Genomic DNA, 19,046 nt, shown 5'->3' with positions numbered 1-19,046 from the left:
TCAAATACCTATTACCTTGGTGATTATTAATCCGACCGCTGCACATAACATCTTAAATTAAAATAAAAACTCTTTTAAAGGCAACCAAAATGCCCAAGGAAAACTGGCTGCATCTACAGAGTGAGAAGCTGGGAGGAGCTTACCAGGGTGGAGACGCAGGGTGGGTGAGGAATGCCACAGGGCTATACCAGCAGGCCAGATTTTTAAACTTTATTCTTTTTTTTTTTTAAAGATTTTATTTATTACATATACAATACAGTGTTCTGCCGCCATGTATGCCTGCATGCCAGAAGAGGGCACCAGATCTCATTTTAGATGGTTGTGAGCCACCATGTGGTTGCTGGGAATTGAACTCAGGACCCCTGGAAGAACAGTCAGTGTCCTTAACCTCTGAGCCATCTCTCCAGCCCCTAAACTTTATTATTCTTGTATGTATGAGTGTTTTGCCTGTATCTGTGTCTATGCATCATGTGTGTAGTGCCCACGGAAGCCAGGAAACACCTTCCACACTTCCCACATCTGTCCCCAGCCTGTCAGGGAGAATATCAAAACATCTGGAAGCTGGGATATATTTTGGCTCAGCATTTGAGTCATAGAATCAGATGTGTGGGGCTGAACCAACTGCCATGGAGCCACAAGAAGAGGGAAGCCCCGCAGAGAGAGTGGCGAACTGGCAAGCTGGGATGAGAGTGGTATTGGAAGTGACAGGGGACACACCATCAATGCAGTTTTAGTTGACAAACTTTCCATGCCCCCCCCCAATTATGTCAGAATCGCTTGACAAAAGCACTGGCTCCCCGGAGCCAGAGGGCATGACTGGAAAAATGTGTCCCCTGGCACCAGAGCTCTGGTCGCCACTCAGCAGTCACACGCTAGGGGAGAGGAGGGGAACACTCAGGTCATCTAGCCTCTTCCTTGTCAACTGATGAACTGGGCTGTCTAGAGCTTAGGGGGCTGGAGGTGTGGCGTGGGTACCAAGTTAACAGCTCAGAGCATCATGCGAAATATCTGGAGGGAGCTTGGAGGAGACCCAACACAGGCTCCCTCCCTAATGAGGCCACAACACTTGATACCCCTTTGTGGGTAGAGAGAGAGGCAAGAATGAAGGGGGAGAGGGAAAGCAGGGGCCAGGGAACACGTGAATGAGATGGACCTGGCTCCCGATGGCCCTCTGGCTGAATGAAGATATGCTAAAGAGATACTGGGGCTCTTCCCTTTGACTACCATACCCCTGAGACAGTTGACGCTCTCCCTACAACTGGAACTTCCTCCAATAATCTCGTGCTGAGAGAAAGAAAAGGCTGAAATCTGGTCCAGCCTTCTTTTGTATCTCGAAGAGGAGTAACTTGTATCTCAGAAGATTTCACACGGTTCTGACATCTGGTCAGATCACAGTGCAGCAGAGATGAGAGCCTCGATGACGGGCAGGATAGCATGCGCAGGACGGTTTAGCTGTGCAGTACCTCTTACCGTCTGCGTACACGCCAACCTCACGCCAGGACTGTGAAGATGGAGCTGGGAGGGGAGTCCCTCGGAGCCTCTTTCTGGTTTCCAATATGGCCACACTGAATACATTCCATTTTCTGCTCTGAACTGCTGTTTAACTAGCCCATCAAGGACAGCAGCTGACTCTGGCTTTTTCCGGAGCTAGGGCTCAGGTTCTGCCCGGCGGCCCCTGCTCTTCCTGCCCTTTCACCTGAGGAGCCAAGCTCCCAGCCTTCCACGGGCTCCTTCTAGGCGGCTGCTGTAAGGGAAGATGCTCTGTCATCAGCCCAGCGCTCCAAGAGAATGGCTGCAGCCAATAGGAACTGCTCAGGACCCCAAGGTGCGGGGGTGGGGCTATACTCCACAGCTGGAAGGCAGAGTGGGTTTTCTAGAACAGTGTTTGTTTGGGAGTGGGAGGTTAAAATTAAAGTAAGGTCAGAACAGCCACCACTGCTTCTCAGTGGAATTCTAAACTGAATTACAGTTTGTGCTGCCCGATCAGTGTCCCTTGGGACAGTTGATGATTGTTAGGGTAATTTGTTAAACTGGAAGATCAAGTCAGGGGAGACAGAGGGCACAGGAAGGATTAAGAGGACAGGGGCTGAGTCAGACGGCCCAGGTTGGAACCCTGCCTCCTGGCTTGCTGGCCACATAGCCCTGAGGACAGAGCTGCTGGGTTTTCATGTGGATAAAATACAACCGCAGCTCTCAGCTACCAGGCTTGGTGAGAGAGCACTCTGTGATCCTTGGATCAAGGGCAGCTTAGGATGGGACCTGTCACCCAGTAAGGCGCGGGGAGGGGATGCCAATTAACTAAAGAAGAGAAATTGGGACAGATCATTGGTCGTCAATTAAGTGTAAGATGTAAACAAAAGATATGGCTCAGTTAGAGTTCTTGCCATGCAGGGACCCCTGGGCTGCATGAGGCCCTGTTTGAAAACAGCACCCAAACTGACACGAGAGGTCCGTGGGCATTAAGGGGCTTTTCCCCACTGGGTTAGCCGGTTCTATGGGACCAGTGACTGGAGAACGCCCCAGGCCCCTGGTGAAGAAGCCAAGAAGCCGCCACACTTGGGCTATTTACAGAGCTGGACAATTCTCTTTTTTAAGTCTCCAATCTCTTTGCCGCTCTTGCCCCAACCCCTGCCCCACCCACGCCAGGGGGCGCGCGAAGCTTTGTGAAATGAAAGACCACTCCCCCAAGCCTCCCTCCTTTTTAGATGCTTATTTTCCGAGGACCAGCAGAGGGCACAAACAAAGATGATTTATCACTCCGGGATAGTACTTTGGAACTCAGTGTTGGGCACCTGGATGGTCCTCTCGAAAGTACCAGGATTCCTGAGGACCTTGTCCAGACAGCCACCCACCTGAGGGCACCCGTGCACCCCACGTGCTTTCTGTCGCCCCACTCAATTGTGGTTCTTGAACTGAGCACCGGTCAAAGCCTGGTCCTCTCTGTGTGCTTGGATGGTGACTGGCTAGAGCTCTCCGGCACCAGGTGAAGCCATAAACAGCCAAAGCCACGACGCAGGCGTGGTGGCGGGTCCCCTTCGCCAGCAGCCGTGACGCCCCACTCGGTTTCTGCGCAGTCGCAAGACAGGCGCTCCCACCTGCTAGCTCGCACCCCTCCGTCTCTGGGACCGAGACCACCGCCACTCACCTTTCCTGTGGGTGGGTGGGTGCTGACAGTCCCCGGCTGCAGCTACCACGCTGTAATCCGCTATCGATGCTGTTTACACCGACAGAGCAACTCCCCCAGCGGAAGGACTGCCGTGCCTGTGCGCTAACAGGCTATATTTGTAAGCGGATAATATGATCTGGAGGACATGTGCTGATAAACTATCTATCTATTCTATGTGACTCAGCCTAGCAAGAGACAAAACAGATCTGGTCGGGGAGGGCTTGGCACCCGGGCAGAGCAGGCTTACTGAATGAGCCCAGACGCCTCCACAGAGGGCCAGCACTTTCCAACTAGGAAAACCTTGGGTGAACAGAATTAAACAGGGCCGAGGGGAAAGCATTCTGAGGTCTCAGCACTCTATATACTACGAGCCACACAAAAGACATGATTAGAAAGCCCATAGGAAGGAATCAGGGTTATGTAAACGTTTTTTGCAATGTTTGAAACAATACTTCATGTTTGTTTGTTGTGTACATATGGTTTTTTGTTTGTTTTTGTTGTTGTTTGTTTTGGGGTTTTGTTGGTTTTTTTTTTTTTTTTTTTTTTTTTTTTTTTTTTTTTTTTTTTTGTTTTTTTTTTTTTTTTTTTGTCTGTTTGCTTGCTTGTTCATTGTATGCTTAAACGTTTGCTACCGAGGAAATACTCTTACTGATGGCAGACTCTGGGATGACACCCAATAAGTAAAGGAACTCTAGTGTTCTCCCAGGAATCCAACCCATAATAACGACTCACACACCTTGGTTTGAATCTGGAGTTCTGGAGCAGACCCACAACCCTGCAAAGGGGAAGCAGAGAGTCAGGAGGTCAAGGTTGCCCTCGTCTACACTTGGTTCAAGGTCAACCCAGTCCAACTAACACCCCTCAGATAATAGGCGTGATGAACACAGGGAATCCCAGCTTTCTGGAGGTGGGTGCAGGAAGATCAGAAGTTTAGGGTCATCCTCCACTACAGATGGAGTTCAAGGCCAACCTGGTCTACTTGAGATACAGTCTCAAAATTCAAAAAACCCTGCAACTGATGACGGAGTCTTGTGCCCTTGCCTGGCATGCATGAGGCCCTGGATTCAAGCCCTGACATTACAATAATAATGCTATTTTGAGAATACACTTATACTAAAAATAATTATTTGTCATCGATCTGAAATTTACATCTGAGTGTCCTGTTTTATCTGCCAACCTTTACACCTGAGCTGCCAGCATCTTGCTCAGCTACAGAGCCAGGGAGCCCTATCTTTAATAAGCTCTCCCAGATGCACACACCCAGGTAACCCAACCTTAGCCCAGGTCATCTGAGACTACGGCCCTTACCGGACTGTGAGTCACAGGCCTCGCAAAGCTTTCTTCCAGGAAAACCCCTGCTGCCACTCACCTTATTCCCCGCCCTTTATGATGTATATACGGAAGAATGAAGAATGTTGTCAACACTGACCGCCATTTCAGTGACCATTATTAAGTGGTTCCCACTGGTGCGATCACGAGTGCCAAGGGCTCCTGGCTTGCTGCTTTCTGTCTGCAGACTAAAGATGCAGGGAGAACACTGGGCTGATGGTGGTCCTCACAGGTCATCAGCCACAGACCTGCATAGCGGGGCAAATGTGCAACCCAGAAGCCCTATTGGGCACTGAATGATTAATCTTCACAGTCAACTTGAATGAATTTAGGAAACACTCTTCTGGGGGGGCGTGTATATGATGGTGTTTAACTGAGTAGAGTAACGTGTGTGTGTGTGGTTTTTCAGGACAGGGTTTCGCTCTGTGTAACAGCCTTGACTGTCCTAGAACTAGCTTTGTAGACCAGGCTGGCCTCAGACTCACAGAGATCTGCCTGCCTCTGCCTCCTGAGTATTGGAATTAAGACGTGCACCACTCAACCCACCCTATTTGTAAATGAATAGAATATGTATTTCAAGTATTTTTATTTTTTCTTAAAGTTTAGGGGGCAAGAAAGAGAGCTCAGAGTAAAGGGTTGCCATGAAAGCGGGAAGATTTGAGTTTGATCCCCCAAAATGACATAAAAGCCAGGAGTGGCAGAGCTTCGGGACACTCAGTTCCAGGGCGGGAGGAGGGGCAGAGGTAGAGGTCCCTGAAGCTTTTTGGTCCTCGTCTAGGCAAATCTGTGTGCTACAGGTTCTGTGGGAGGGCCCATATCAAAAAACAAGGTGAAAGGCTGGAGAGTTGGCTCAACAGTTAGGAGCACTTATTGCATTTGCAGAGGACTTGGGTTCGATTCCCAGCACCTACATGGTAGCTTGCAACCATCTGTAACTCCAGTTTCAAGGAACCCAGTGCCCTCTTCTGGCTTCCTTGGGTACCATGCATGCATATGGTACAGATATACAGGCACACCCATATGCATAAAATAAAAATATGTTAATTTAAAAAAATGTAATCTAAAATGTTAGCTAGAAGTATACCTCAGTGACAGAAGCCTTGCCTAGCATGTGAAAGGTCCTGGGTTCAATCCCCAGTGCTGCAATAATAATAATTTTGAAAAATGATGGTGTTATATTAGTTCTACACTGCTAAGTAATAAACTCTTACAAACTCAATGACTTAAAACAATCCTCACTTCATTTTCATAAATCAGAAGTCTGGTTCAACTGACTTTTAGCAGGAGAAGACGTGTCAGTGTGCCTGGGTCATTTGCACAGAAAACGTTGCTCAGTGCTCAGGACAGACTTCTCGGTCTGTTTCTGATGTCAGAGTGGGTCCGTACCCAGCTTCCTGCCTTTCGTTGGCCTTTCATCCATTTCAAAATCCCTGAGAGCTAGGAAGTATAGCTGGACGCAGCCACACACAAATCCACTTTAGACCCACTCTTAATTGATGTCCTCCTCTAGATCTTGTGAAAATCAATTGCAGCCCAGCTCGCCTTCCCCGATGGTCTCCTAAGAGCCTGTCTGCCCACTTGTCTACTAAGGCCAATTAGCTTGACAATGTCTGGGAGCAGTCAAGATAGAACCGCCTCTTCCCTCCCCCAGGAGTCTGGGAATGCAGCTAAAATGGCTTGTTTTATCTCGAATGGGGAAAGGAAGCCATAGCCTGCTCCACTGGGCAATGCACAGCCCACAATGGCTGCTTAGTAAATAGCTAATCGATTTGATTGGCGGAAGAAGGATTTGTGCAAGAGTTGGAGAACGTTGAAGCAAGTCAGGTGACTCAGTGGGCCAAGGAGCTTGCTAAGGTAACAAGCCTATGGACCTGAGTTCTATCTGGGGGACCTACATTTTAAAAGGAGAGAACCGAGTCCTGCAAGGTGTCCTCTGACGTCCACACACATGCCAGGCATGTGCATACATACAGAGATGCACACTAAATAGATAGATAAGTAGAATTATAAAAATCACAGTGCCCACACACACACCTAAAGTGTAAATTAAACTACCTCTCCTCCGACACAGCTCCTAGGAACTGCACCAAATCGTCTTATGCATGGCAAACATTTTAGAACAAGGCACCCGGCATATCAGTAATGACTGTAAGTAATGTCCTTTGTCGTTTTTCCAGGCCCGGGTTTGGGGGAAAATATTGTCTTCTTGGCTTGCTTTTTAAAAGTCTTGCTCTAATTCCTATTTTAGAAAATAGGGCCGAGACTTAATACTTCTGTAGGCCACAGGGTGGCCCGTGGATGAAGATTTCCTAATTGGCTCAAGGAGACACTGCTATCAGGGTTGGGGAAGCTAAATTCTGAAGACTGGGCTGTTAGACCTCCTAGGTGTGAGCCAGAGGGAAACGGGGTGAAAGACAAGAAAAAACAAGCAGTTTACAATCCGGGGTTAGCAAAATAAACCCTGGGGTGGGGCAGTGGCTACCACCCTCCGCTCTTCAACTCAGGGCCCCAGTGGGAAGCCGGGATAGGGAGAAAAGATTCCAGGAGGCTTTACGGAACAAATGACATTCCCGCCCAGCCCAAAGAAGCTAGCTCAAGGGCGTTGTAAGAACCGTCAGCCAGGCCATAGAAGAGAAAATACAAACACCCAGTAACACAGTGGAATATACAAATCCAAACAACAAAATACTGCTTTTCATATCAGGAATCAGCAAAATCTTCAGGTGTTAACGCAGCTGGCACAAGCCCTGGGGGAGGAGCTCTTTACGTAGTTTTACGGTAAGAGCGTCAGGGGTGGGATTCTGGGAAAACATTTTGGAAGCATGCATGAATTAAGCAAGCAATTTCAGGGCTCAGTATTTACCGGAATACACCTTCAAGTGTCCCCCAAGTTGTATGTTGCAAGGGAAGACACTGTGGGAGCATGTGCTGCCGGGATCGGTGATAAAATAATTCCTGGCATGTCTACACAGGTAGAAACGGAACCTAAACCACACAGAAACAAATGGCGTCCCCCTCCTAATCCCTTGGCCGTCAGGCCTCACACTTTTACTCTTCCAGTCTGTATGCAGGAATCTCTTCTGTTTGTCAAGTTCTCAGTGAAAACAGCCATTAGCTTGTTAATGAAGGAGCCGGGGCCTGCAGGGAAATAACAGATCCCACCGACGGGGTTTCAGGAACTGAGGTTAAGTGTGGCTGGGGGTGGGGGTGGGGAATAGAGAGACTGGGCACGGGCGGAATCCTCAGGCCCGCCCTCTGTCGTGGCCATCTGGCGGGTGTGAATGTCCGGAGGGCAGGGAAATAAATCACCGTGGCGTCCCTGGCAAAAGTGGGGGAGAGCTGTTGCCTTTGTGTTCCATTTTTCTTTTCTTTTTTAAAGATTTATTTATTTTATGTGCCTGAGTGCTCTATGTGCATGTCTGCCTTTATTCTGTGTAAAGGGGGCAACAGATCCCGCTATAGATGGTTGTGAGCACCATACTGTTGCTGAGAATTGAACCCAGGACCTCTGGAAGAGCTGGCAGTGCTCTTAACCACTGAGCCATCTCTCCAGCCCGACGCTGAGTCTTAGTTGCTCTTGATAATACCTGCCTGTAGTCCAGGATTTGGGGGAATAGAGGCGGGAAGAGAACTGAGAGTTCCAGACCAGCCAGAGCTTGAGTGAGACCCTTTCTTAGAAGAAGGTTAGGATCTTGTTCTGTAGCACAGACTATCCTAAAACTCACACTGAAGACCAGGCTGGCTTCTCACTTCAACCTTCCTGCTTCTACCTCTTACAGGGCTCTACCACCAAGTCCTGCTTTTGTGATAGACAAGACAGACAGACAGACATAGAGATGGATGGATGATAGTCTGCTTGCCCTAGTTTCTGATACCAGACTGCTCATGTCGAGTATGAGAATAAATCTAAAATATTAAGATAGAATGGTGGACCTTGTATCCCAAGACTAACAATAAGAGTCTGACTTCAGGTCCTTGAAGCCCTTTCCTTGTGGCAATCCACCCTGGGCGCACACGCATGCCTCCTTCTGCCCAAGTGTCCACTGGATGGATAAGAGGCAGGAAGGCTGACTGGCCTCCCTGGGCTCTGAAACATCTCAACAGAATAGCAGCCTCAGTTCCCTTTCTCTGAAACAGGAAGGTAAGGAGATGCCCACCATCGTCTCAGCTCCGCTGCAGCCGCTTCAGCGAAGGGAGTATCGGGCGGGGTTGTACGTTTCTCTGCCAGATCTGCCCAGCATCTAGCAATAGAGAAACAACCCCTGATACGATTCGAGGCCCTCCCCATCGAGAGAGAGAGAGAGAGAGAGAGAGAGAAACTCATCCACTTAGCGTGTTGGGCGTGTTTGGACACGGAAGAACCAAGCGACCCGCAAAACAGCTTGTGAAGGCCCGGCTGTAAAGCTTTAGGTCCCCGCTGGTCCCTGTTGATCCTCGCGCTCACCCCCGAACTCCCGGGGAGCGCTTGCAATTCAGGCGCTGCTGGCAAAGACTCGAGCTCACTCCCAGACTCAAATCCTTCCGGACCTTGACCTGCTCCGCACCCAAACCAGTCCTCCCAGGTGGCCAGCGCATCTCCCGTAGCCACCCTAGCTTCCCCAGCAACCGGCACCCAGCTCCACGTGGTTTTTTAGCAAAAAGATGAAAGCAAATTCAGAGTTAAAATTTGATAACGAAGTATCAAATGCCTGCATATGTACACATGTTATTTAGACGTTCCTAGTTAATGACTTTCGTGTTTGAACCGCCTTGGTAGAATAACTTGACTCTCTCTTTGACCCCTTTTTCAAGAGAAAAGTAACCTGGGAGCGGAGAGATGGCTCAGCGGTTAAGAGGTCCTGAGTTCAGTTCCCAGCAACCACATGGTGCTTCACAACCACCTGTAATAAGATCTGGTGCCAACTTCTGGCCTGCAGGGATACATGCAGGCAGGACATTGTATATATAATAAATAAGTCTTTTTAAAAAAGAGAGAGGGAGAGAGAAAAGAAACCTGTACCTAACCAGACACTGCTAGTTAGCTAGTAAAGTTCACCGCCCCGTCTTGCAAAGCCAGGGCCTAGCAATGGGCGTGGGGCTTCCGGCTCTCCACCCACCTGAGGGTCCACCCCGCCACCCCTTGGGTTTCTAGAGGAGGAAGAAATGTCCCTGGAAGTCCTTTCTCAAGGTCAAAACGGTTCTTTTGGAGGGAGAGCCGCCCCCCTCCCCAGTCTGCTTGGAGACGTTGGCCGCCACTGCCCCAAGACCCTCCGGGCCAGGCGCAGTTCTCATCTGGAGCATCTTTCTATTTAATTTACTATTTTTCTCTTCGAGAACTTAACCTTTGTGTGTTTGGGGAATGGTTTTATGATTTAAAGCCATTTGCTAATCCTGTTTTCCGAGCGTTTTTCTCCAACGTTTTCACGAGCCGCGGAAGATGGCGCACTTCTCGTCCAGGTATGAACTAACTTTGAATTTTTGATGGCTGGAGACTGCAACTTCAGAAAATCATGTTCTACCCTTCTCTGATTTTTATCCAACGTAAACCTTAAAATACTGCTAGTAGCATAGGTGCTTTTCCTGAAGATCCTGGAACTTTGTACTTAGTTGCATACTACTTTGCTGTTGACTTTTTAAAGTACTCAGTTTTTTAAATATTCATTATCTGTGTGTGCATGCGTGTGCACGTGTGCACATGCAGTGGTACGTGTGAGTGGAGGTGAGAGGATGACTTGCTGGAGTCAGTTCCTTGTGTGGGTCCCGGGCATCAGCTCAGGTTGTGAAGCTTAGTGGCACCTACCTTTCTCAGCTCCCTCGTCATGTCGATCATGGCGGTGACGCTGCCAGGGAAATAATGCGTCCCTTCTCTTGCATAAACAATATTAGCACTGCAGCCGAATTAAGATTGCCTCTAAAAGGTAATGGTATAGACGAATTCGGTACTTTAAAAAGCTATCAAGAGCAACAAACAAACTTGGAACCATTTTAAATGACAGAACGGATTTTTTTCCCCCAGTGATGCTGGGAATCGAACCGGGATCTTAACGTGCTAGGCAGGTTCTCTACCCCAGTCGCAACCTGTACAGCCATTTAAAAATTCACATATGTAAACTGTATCACGGAAAACTATGCAACTTATGCAAAATAGATTTTTTTTTTAAAGAGGGGACTTCTGTTCCAGTTCCTTACTGTAGGAACCACTGGACCGAGAAAGGGGGCGCTCTTGGGTCTCCTTAGAAACCCGTGGTCTTCTGCCGAGAAGACTCCAATTTTACATGCTTTTCGCTAACTGATGTCCGATTTCCTTTTCCTAGTCTGGTTTTACTTGTGGCCATTTCCAATGCATTTGAATTTGGACTCGTTGCTGGTGAGAGTTTTCTCCTTTGGTTTGGGGTTCAGGGGTTTTATGGGGGTTGGGGAGCTTCAAGACAGGTGTTCTCCTGTGTTGCCCTGGCTGTCCTGGAACTTGGCTCTATAGACCAGACGGACTTTGAACGGAGAGAGGTCCACCTGCCTCCGCCTCCCACCACTGCACAGCTGGGGTTCAGGTTATGAGTGTCACTGTGTCCTGGGATTCCTGCTTCTGCCTCCATCAATCTCAGTGCTACCACCACACCCAGTGAGTTTTTATCCACATTTGTTTTTGTGTTTTGCTTTCGGGTAAAAGCACTGCAGCCCAGGTTGCCTAGGAACTCACAATACAGCCAAGGCTGACCTTGAACTCCTCATTCTCCTACCTCTACCTCCCAAGTTCATTACTGAATCTGGCTGAATTACTTTTCCCTTCTGAGCCCCAACTTTTTTGTTGTTGCTCACATGGTGCTGGGATAGAGCCCTGGGCTTTGCACCTACTGGATATGCTCCCAGATCACCCTCCCCTCCATCCCCTCCCCCGTGCTGAGATCTAAGCCTTCTGTAGGCTAAGTACACAGCCACTGAGCTACAACCTCAGTCTCTAGTGTTTGGGACAGGGCCTCAGGCTGACCTCTAATGCGGGATCCTTCCTCTACCGCCTGAGGGCTAAGCTCAGAGGCATGTGCCACCATACCTGTTGATGGGATGCCTCTTATGAACACCAACAACACTTTGTGTGGCCTGAAATACATAATACAGGCTTGGGCCGCCGTGAGCTGGCTGTTCTGTCTCCGAGAGAGCTGGCCATCAGAGATGACAGCCTTCGCAGCCAGGAAGGACCTGCAGTCCGTTCTCGCTCTTTGCAGATGGTGCCTTCCATGGGGATACAGAACAGTAAGACTTGCTTGCCTTGATTCGTCTCTGTCCTGCCCTTGACACATCTCTGCAGTAATGTTTTCGCACTTACCCTGAGAGAGCGGGTGTGTGAGTTAGCGACTGGGTGTGTTGTACCAGCTTGGGGGTATAGAGGGAAGTGAAACAGGGTGCTGGGTCACATCCCTGAAGTGCAGTTTTCTCCTGACTGGTCTGAACATGAAAATGATTCCCCTAAAAGATGGAGTATCAGGCTATGGGCTCTTCAGAATCCTCTGGGGAGATGAAGGCCAGTGTGCCGGATGAACCTTTGCTTATGGTTTATCAGTCCTCCACCTGCCCCCTGACTTGTTCCACCTTTCAGCTAAGTTGCTTAATAAAACCTGCTGCCTGAATGGGGGGACCTGCATCCTGGGGTCCTTCTGCGCCTGCCCACCTTTCTTCTATGGACGCAACTGTGAGCGTGACGTTCGAAAAGAGTAAGCTGTTGGGTGGGCAGGGCTGAGCGGTGGGGGGAGGAGGGGTCTAGAGGAATTTACCGACAGTGTTGTCTCTGCTTTCTCAGGCACTGTGGGTCTGTCCTCCATGGCACCTGGCTGCCCAGGAAATGCTCCCTGTGCAGGTGCTGGCTCGGCCAGCTCCACTGTTTTCCTCAGACCTTTCTACCTGGCTGTGGTAAGCAACTGTACCGCTCTAGTCCTGTCTAGTCCTGTAGATGCCCAAGGGACTCCCTTTCTGCCTCCTGGTCTAACAGGACCTACTAGCAAGGCTTCTGTTTATAAATAGCCTAAGGATTCCAGGGAGCATAGAGCCTAAGAATCCTTGTTGGGTACCCCCTTGGACACTAGTTCCTTAAGGAGTGCTCCCTTAGGTGTGATGTCCCTGGGAAATGTTTCTTTACAGTGGTGATGTAGTGAGTGACACAGGGTCATTGGTGAATGCTACCTTAGGCATATGAGGTCCTCAGGCAGTGTTCTCTTAGATGTGGGATCCTTGAGAGTGCTCCCTCAGTTACAGAGCTGTGGGTGTGCTGTCCCTGCTACGGTGGATCTTTAGGAGAGCTCTCTGCGGGACACTCCCTCAACCCATTGCTGTCACACTGCCTGTGGAGTTCCTTCGAGTCTACTGGACACCCATATCCAGCAGGCTTCTGCTAGACACAGTGAAGAGAAAAAGAGCTCGCCTCGTAAACATGAAGCAGTGCCTGCTGGTGTCTGCCTCTGGGCAGATCCTAAGAGACTCCAGGCAGTCATTCAGTGAGAACCCACCTTAACAATGAATCCTTCCTGTACACTGCTGGGTTTGGCTTTGTTGTTTAGGGTTTTGTTGTTTTGTTTTGTTTTGATTTTTGGTTTTAGCCTATAATGTAGCTCAGGCTGTCATGGAACTCAACTGTATAGTCTAAGTTGGCGTTAAACTCCTATCATGTGGCTGGGGTTTTCTGAGCAACTCACATTTGGATTCTTATAATTAAATGTGTGCAACTTCATAAAGTAAATAAAAGTGTCCCTTTGGCTGCCTCCCAGCATAGAGTCTGTGTCTGTGCCACTGTATTTGGGGTGTAGTGCATAGATATTGTTAGCAAATAAGGGTAGAGTGATTGGATGAATGGGAACCCCATTTTCTTCCTGGAATTTGGAGTCCAAGATGTGTTGTCCCGTTACCAGAGACTAACCAAGATCTGCACCAACATTAGACTAGAAAGTATCCGGGGAAGAGCTAACAGTGGGTTTGTGGCGACTTTTGCTCTTCGGGGAGCCAGAGAGTCACATAGTTAGTACTGCTTATCCTGTGGGCACTCTGTCCTCGTCCAGTTAGGCCCCAGCGGAGTTCTGAGTCTTTTGGCAGACCTGTGTTCAGGCAATGGAGGCAGCAGGGAAGCTGGAGGGATTTCCTTTAATGACCTAGTATTTCTACCTTTCAGATGGTCACGTGATGGACCAGGACCCCCCAGCATCCAGGACTCCAGAAGGAGCACCCTCTGTGCCCACCACTTTGATGCTCGCTGGCATTTGTCTTCTTCGGGAAATGAAAGTGTAGGTGTCAGGCTGGAGAGATGGCTCAGCGGTTAAGAGCACTGACTGTTCTTCCAGAGGTCCTGAGTTCAATTCCCAGCAACCACGTGGTGGCTCACAACCACCTATAATGAGATCTGGTGCCCTCTTCTGGCCTACAGGCAGGATACTGCATAAATAAATAAATCTTGAAAAGAAAAGAAGATCATTTGTCATTCGTTTGAAAATAATGCTCATCCCTGACACTCCCCGCTAAACACTATCTGGGCCTTACCTTGGCACAGCGCCACCTCTTTCTGGCTGTACTGGTGGTCAGAGTCATAGCCTGTGGGGCCAAGCACAGCACTCTGACACTGAGCTTCATCCCCACGCTAAAAGCTATCTACTTAAAAACTCTGTGTACCACATGACCATATCCTTTTTTTAAATATATGTATTTTTTATTTTATGTGGATTGGTGTTTTGCCTGCACGTATATCTGGGTGAGGGTGTTGGGTCCCCTGAAACTGGAGTTACAGACATCTGTGAACTGCCATATGAGTGTTGGGACTTGAACCTGGGTCTTCTGGAAGAGCAGTCAGTGCTCTTAACTGCTAAGCCATCTCTCCAGCCCCCATATCTTGTGTTTCTTAATAAAAGTAACTCTTATTTTTCTTGTTAATACTTTTAAGCAATTCTTAAGATTATTAAGTCCTGCCAGGCGGTGGTGGCACATGCCTTTCATCCCAGCACTCAGGAGGCAGAGGCAGGTGGATCTCTGAGTTCGAGGCCAGCCTGGTCTACAGAGCTAGTGCCAGGACAGGCTCCAAAGCTACACAGAGAAACCCTGTCTCAAAAGGCAAAGAAAACATAACAAAAGATTAATAAATCCTGATGTGCAACTAAGAGTGAATTCACAGTCGGTAAAAATTGGTTAAGAAATTTGAAACTGCATTTTAAAATATAAGTAAGTGTTGGTGGCACACGTCTTTAGATCCAGCACTCGGGAGGCAAAGGCAGGCGATCTCTGAGTTCAAGGCCAGCCTGGTCTACAGAGTTTCAGGATAGCTGGAAGTATGCAGAGAAACCCTGTGTTGAAAAACCAAAAGAGAAAAGTAATGGGCCGGGCATTGTGGCAGACGGCTTTAATCCCAGCACTCAGAAGTGCTTGAATAGAAAAATCTTACAGGGAAATTGTAGAGGTACCTAGCCTCCGCAGAGGGACCAACGAGGTAAGGAAGCAACTAAGACAGACAGGTTGGAGGCAATCATTTTGATCCTTAGGTGGGTACAGAGATGCGAGTTAAAAATTTAGGTCATTCAGTCAAGCATGGTACACACTCAGGAGGCAGAGGCAGGAGGACTCCCAAGAGTTCATGGCCAGCCTGGGCTATGCAGTGAGTACCAGGTCAGCAAACGCTAATTGCTGAAGGCTTTCTCCAAGTTACACAGTTGTGTCCACTGTGGCAGAGGGAAGGAAATATTGATACTGTCATTTTGGCTAATATAATTAGCCAAATTATAAAACTACTTACTGTAAAGTCTGTTTTTATGATATTGCTTAAGAATGCATACAGTAAAAATGGGGACTCTGTGGATCAAAATGTGAGAAGTGGTTATTTCCAGGTGGCAAGGTGGAACAACACTTTGTGGTGGCAGCTTGCTCTCTTTCTTCTCTGTACTTAAAAGTTTTCAAATTCTCCATGATGAGAACATGTTTAGTATGACAAGGTATGACACAGGCCAGATGAGCCCCAAACATCTGGTTGATGCTCAGATTGGGGAGGGGGGAGCATGTGTGGTTTGGTTTTTCTTTCTGCGTTTTCTTAGTTTCTAAATCTCGAACTCATGAAATAGCCAAGAATGACCTTGAATTTCGGATCTTCTTCCTGAACCGGAGGGATTATAGGCATGTTCCATCAGTCCCAGTTTTATGCAATGCTGAAGATCAAACGTGGGGCTTTAGTGTTCTACGCAAGCCAAGCGTTCTGCCAGCTGAGCTCCCGCCCCAGAGCCCTGCCCCTCCCCTCAAGTATCAAAAGCCAGGTATTATAGCACACATTTGTAATCTCAGCACTAAGGATGCTGAGACAGGAGCCAGCCTGGGATACAGACAGGTTGTGTCGTAAAGGGAGAAAAAGATGAGGATGCTGGGTGGGAAGACGCCTCAGTGGCTAAGTTTTACTGTGTTCACAGAGGACTCAGATTTGGCTTCCGTGCACCCACATGGCACCTCATAACCACCTGTAACTCCAGTCCCAAGGGATTCAAAGTCCTCTTCTGACCTTTGTGGTCTCATGCAGCCAGGCACACATGTACATAAAATTTATAAGTACTGGGCTGGAGAGATGGCCCAGAAATTGAGATATCTTGCTGCTCTTGCAGAGAACCTAGGTTTCAGGTCCCAGGACCTGACAGTTTACAGACTTCCTTAACGCCCACTCCTGGGGATCGGGTTCCCTCTTCTGCCCTCTCCGGGCACCACGCAGGCACACAGTGTACTTATATGTAGGCAAAAACACATGTACACATGAAGGTAAATAGATTTTTTTAAATCTCTCATTTGCATGGGAATAATCCACGGCCGTGTGGCAGTGAGGTGCCACTGTCCATCGCCTTGTCTTCTGCCACATCGTTTGTGTTTATTTGGTTTCTCATTATGTCAGCTTTTGCTTTTGGGGGAGGGAGAGGCTGATCTGCAACTTGGAATCCTCCTGCCTCAGCTTCTCAATTTCCAACATCATTAAGTACTTTTACATTGGTTTATACTCATTACCCCAGCCCATCCATGCTGGAATTTTATCTGCATTGCAAACAACCTGCTCCCACTAAACACTATTCCCCTTCACCCTCACTTCCCTCAGCCTCTGATAACCTTAACTGTCCGAGTTTGACCTCGGATCCACGAAGAGGCAGAGTCTTGCACTGTCTGTCTGTTTTAGTTCACTTAGCATTTCGGTAAGCTCTGATCATGTTGGAGCATGTGCAATGCACACATGGCATACAGACAAACACATAATCACAGGATAAATTTTAAAAAAGGTACAGAGCAATTGAGAAAGACACTTGGCATTGGCCTCTGACATCTGCATTCACACATGCACACACACGTACAAAATAGACAAATAAAAAAACCAAACTTAATGGGACCAGGTCTTCTCCCTGGTGCATGAACTGGATTTTTGGAGCCCATTCCCTATGGTGGAATACCTTGCTCAGCCTTGATATGGGGGTAGGGAGGTCCTTACCCCAATTTGGTATGCCAGACTTTGTTGACTCCCCAAGGGAGACCTTATCCCCTCTGAGGAGTGGATGGAGGGTGAGATGGGGTGAAGTGGGGGGGGGGGTAGGGAGAGGGGTTACTGGGATTGATATGTAAAATGAAAAAAAAATGTTTTAAATGAAACAACTAAAACAAAAAACCAAACCTTTATGGTGGTTGTGGCACACACATTTAATCCCAGCACTAGAAACTTGGTTTGTAATCTTGCTTGTGAGAGTCCTTTGTAAACAGTTTGATCAGCTGTGTTGAAATTCTTAACTTAGCCAGAGAGAGACCTAAACCAGAGTGTGAGTTAGTGACTAGTGTGTGCAAAGACTAGCAACTGCGGCTTCCTCCTGGATGTTTACTCCTGTGGTATGTAAGGACTCTCTGATCCAAACTCCATCTCCCAGAAGGACAATCAGGGTCTCAGGGTCCTCGATCTAGGACCCATCAGCTGGACCTTCTTCCCTGGACCACAGTAATGGCCACCGCCTGATTCTTTTGACACTCAGCCATGTCCTGACAACCAAATTCGTGCTCTCTCTAGGCCTTTCTCAACCCCCAAACTGTTGTTCCTTACACCAAAAGTTCTCTTCTTTTGACCTATCCCTTACAGTTGACCTTCTCTTTATACCTTCTCTCTGACAACATGTTATTGGACTTAGAAGTCACAGTCTGTGCCTCAGTAAGGTAGATTTGGTCACCTGTATTCAATAATCCAATTAAAGGAGCCATGATTGGTTTGGTTTGGTTTGGTTTTGATTTTTCGGGATAGGGTTTCTCTGTAGTTTTGGTGCCTGTTCTGGAATTAGCTCTTGTAGACAAGGCTGGCCTCGAACTCACAGAGATCTGCCTGCCTCTGCCTCCCGAGTGCTGGGATTAAAAGCGTGCTCCACCACTGCCTGGTGTAAAGGAGTCATGTTAATAGGAAAAAGCGGGAAGGGGAGATTTGTTTAATGTGGCCACATCAGGAAGGAGAAAAAAATCTAGGGACTGTCCCAAGTACATCTCCTGTGGGTCCTAACATGAGGGTATATAGAAAGGCATACACACACACACACACACACACACACACACACGTGTGGGCGCACACACACATATAAACACATACACACACAACGTACACACATATATCTGCTTAGGCGTGGTGTGGTCCCGGGCTCTCCATTGTTTGTCCTGCAAGGTCATCTCATGAGAAAACAATCTTTCTCCAGGAGACAAGTGCTTTCTATGGATGGTCCCAGGGCTTCAGCCTTTTCTTCCTCCAGCCCGAGCGCCATGTGGGTCCCAGGGATTGAACTCAGGTTGTCGGGCTTGGAAGCAGATCCTTTTATCCACCACTTCTTCCTTGGGTTAGAGAGACGGCTCTGTCTGTCAGGAATTTGGTGCCATGCAGGCATGAGGAGCTCAGTTTGTGCCTCAAACTCATGTAAGGTAGCTGGGTGTAGTGGCACACACTTGAAACCCCAGTGCTGGGGTCAGAGACAGGGTCACTGGCGCTTGCTGGCCAGGAAGCCCACCTTTAGGGCCAAATGTTGTTGTTGTTTTAAAAATGTGGCCCGCACATGAAGAATGACAAAGGAGGTTGACCCCTGGCCTCTACATATACAACCCATACACACATGTACTACACACACGTGCAAGAATGTTCTTCATCAGCCAGGCAGTGGCGGCGCATGCCTTTAATGCCAGTATTCAGGAGGTAAATCTTTGAGTTTGAGGCCAGCCTGGTCTACAAGAGCTAGTTCCAGGACCGATTCCAAAGATACACAAAGTCCCTGTACATGAAAAAAAAAAAAAAAGAAGAAGAATGTTCTTCATCTACAACACATGCTTATATATGTTGCTGATACTCAGCCTTTTGAGGATGTAAGGAAGCTATGTACTTGTATGCAGCACACATGACTATACAAAGACATGTTTGTGTGCAGAAGGTTCTGCGAATTACATGCCATCCATTTGTGTTCCCCCATGGCCCCCGTGAAGAAGAGTGCTGAAACTAGGGGTGACCTTTTTTCACAGACCAGCGGGTCTCCAAGGCCACGCTCCAACAGATCCCAACCTCAGCCTCTGGACTCTCCCAGCC

General features: G+C 48.2%; 2 protein-coding genes across 2 annotated transcripts in view; one reads left to right on the top strand and one right to left on the bottom strand.

The window, feature by feature from the left end:
* The window catches only part of Lrrc2 (leucine rich repeat containing 2), a 30,595-nt gene extending 27,337 nt beyond the window's left edge, over positions 1-3,258 (bottom strand). Inside the window, exon 1 of the mRNA XM_050139228.1 lies at positions 3,146-3,258. The gene's annotated coding sequence lies outside the window, so the exon portion shown is untranslated. The remainder of the gene's footprint in view (positions 1-3,145) is intronic.
* Positions 3,259-9,911: 6,653 nt separating this feature from the next.
* Cripto (cripto, EGF-CFC family member) lies at positions 9,912-13,741 on the top strand. The gene is made up of 6 exons (XM_050139232.1): positions 9,912-9,931; positions 10,789-10,847; positions 11,627-11,722; positions 12,066-12,180; positions 12,267-12,376; positions 13,626-13,741. The coding sequence occupies exons 1-6, from the start codon at positions 9,912-9,914 to the stop codon at positions 13,739-13,741; spliced, it is 516 nt and encodes a 171-aa protein (XP_049995189.1).
* Positions 13,742-19,046: the final 5,305 nt, after the last annotated feature.

Source organism: Alexandromys fortis, unplaced genomic scaffold (assembly GCF_014885135.2).
Source record: "Alexandromys fortis isolate MF-2015 unplaced genomic scaffold, M_Fortis_MF-2015_v1.1 scaffold_36, whole genome shotgun sequence".
NCBI lineage: Eukaryota > Metazoa > Chordata > Mammalia > Rodentia > Cricetidae > Alexandromys > Alexandromys fortis.
The sequence above is the reverse complement of the archived record's forward strand: the minus strand, read 5'-3'. Positions and strand labels throughout refer to the sequence as shown.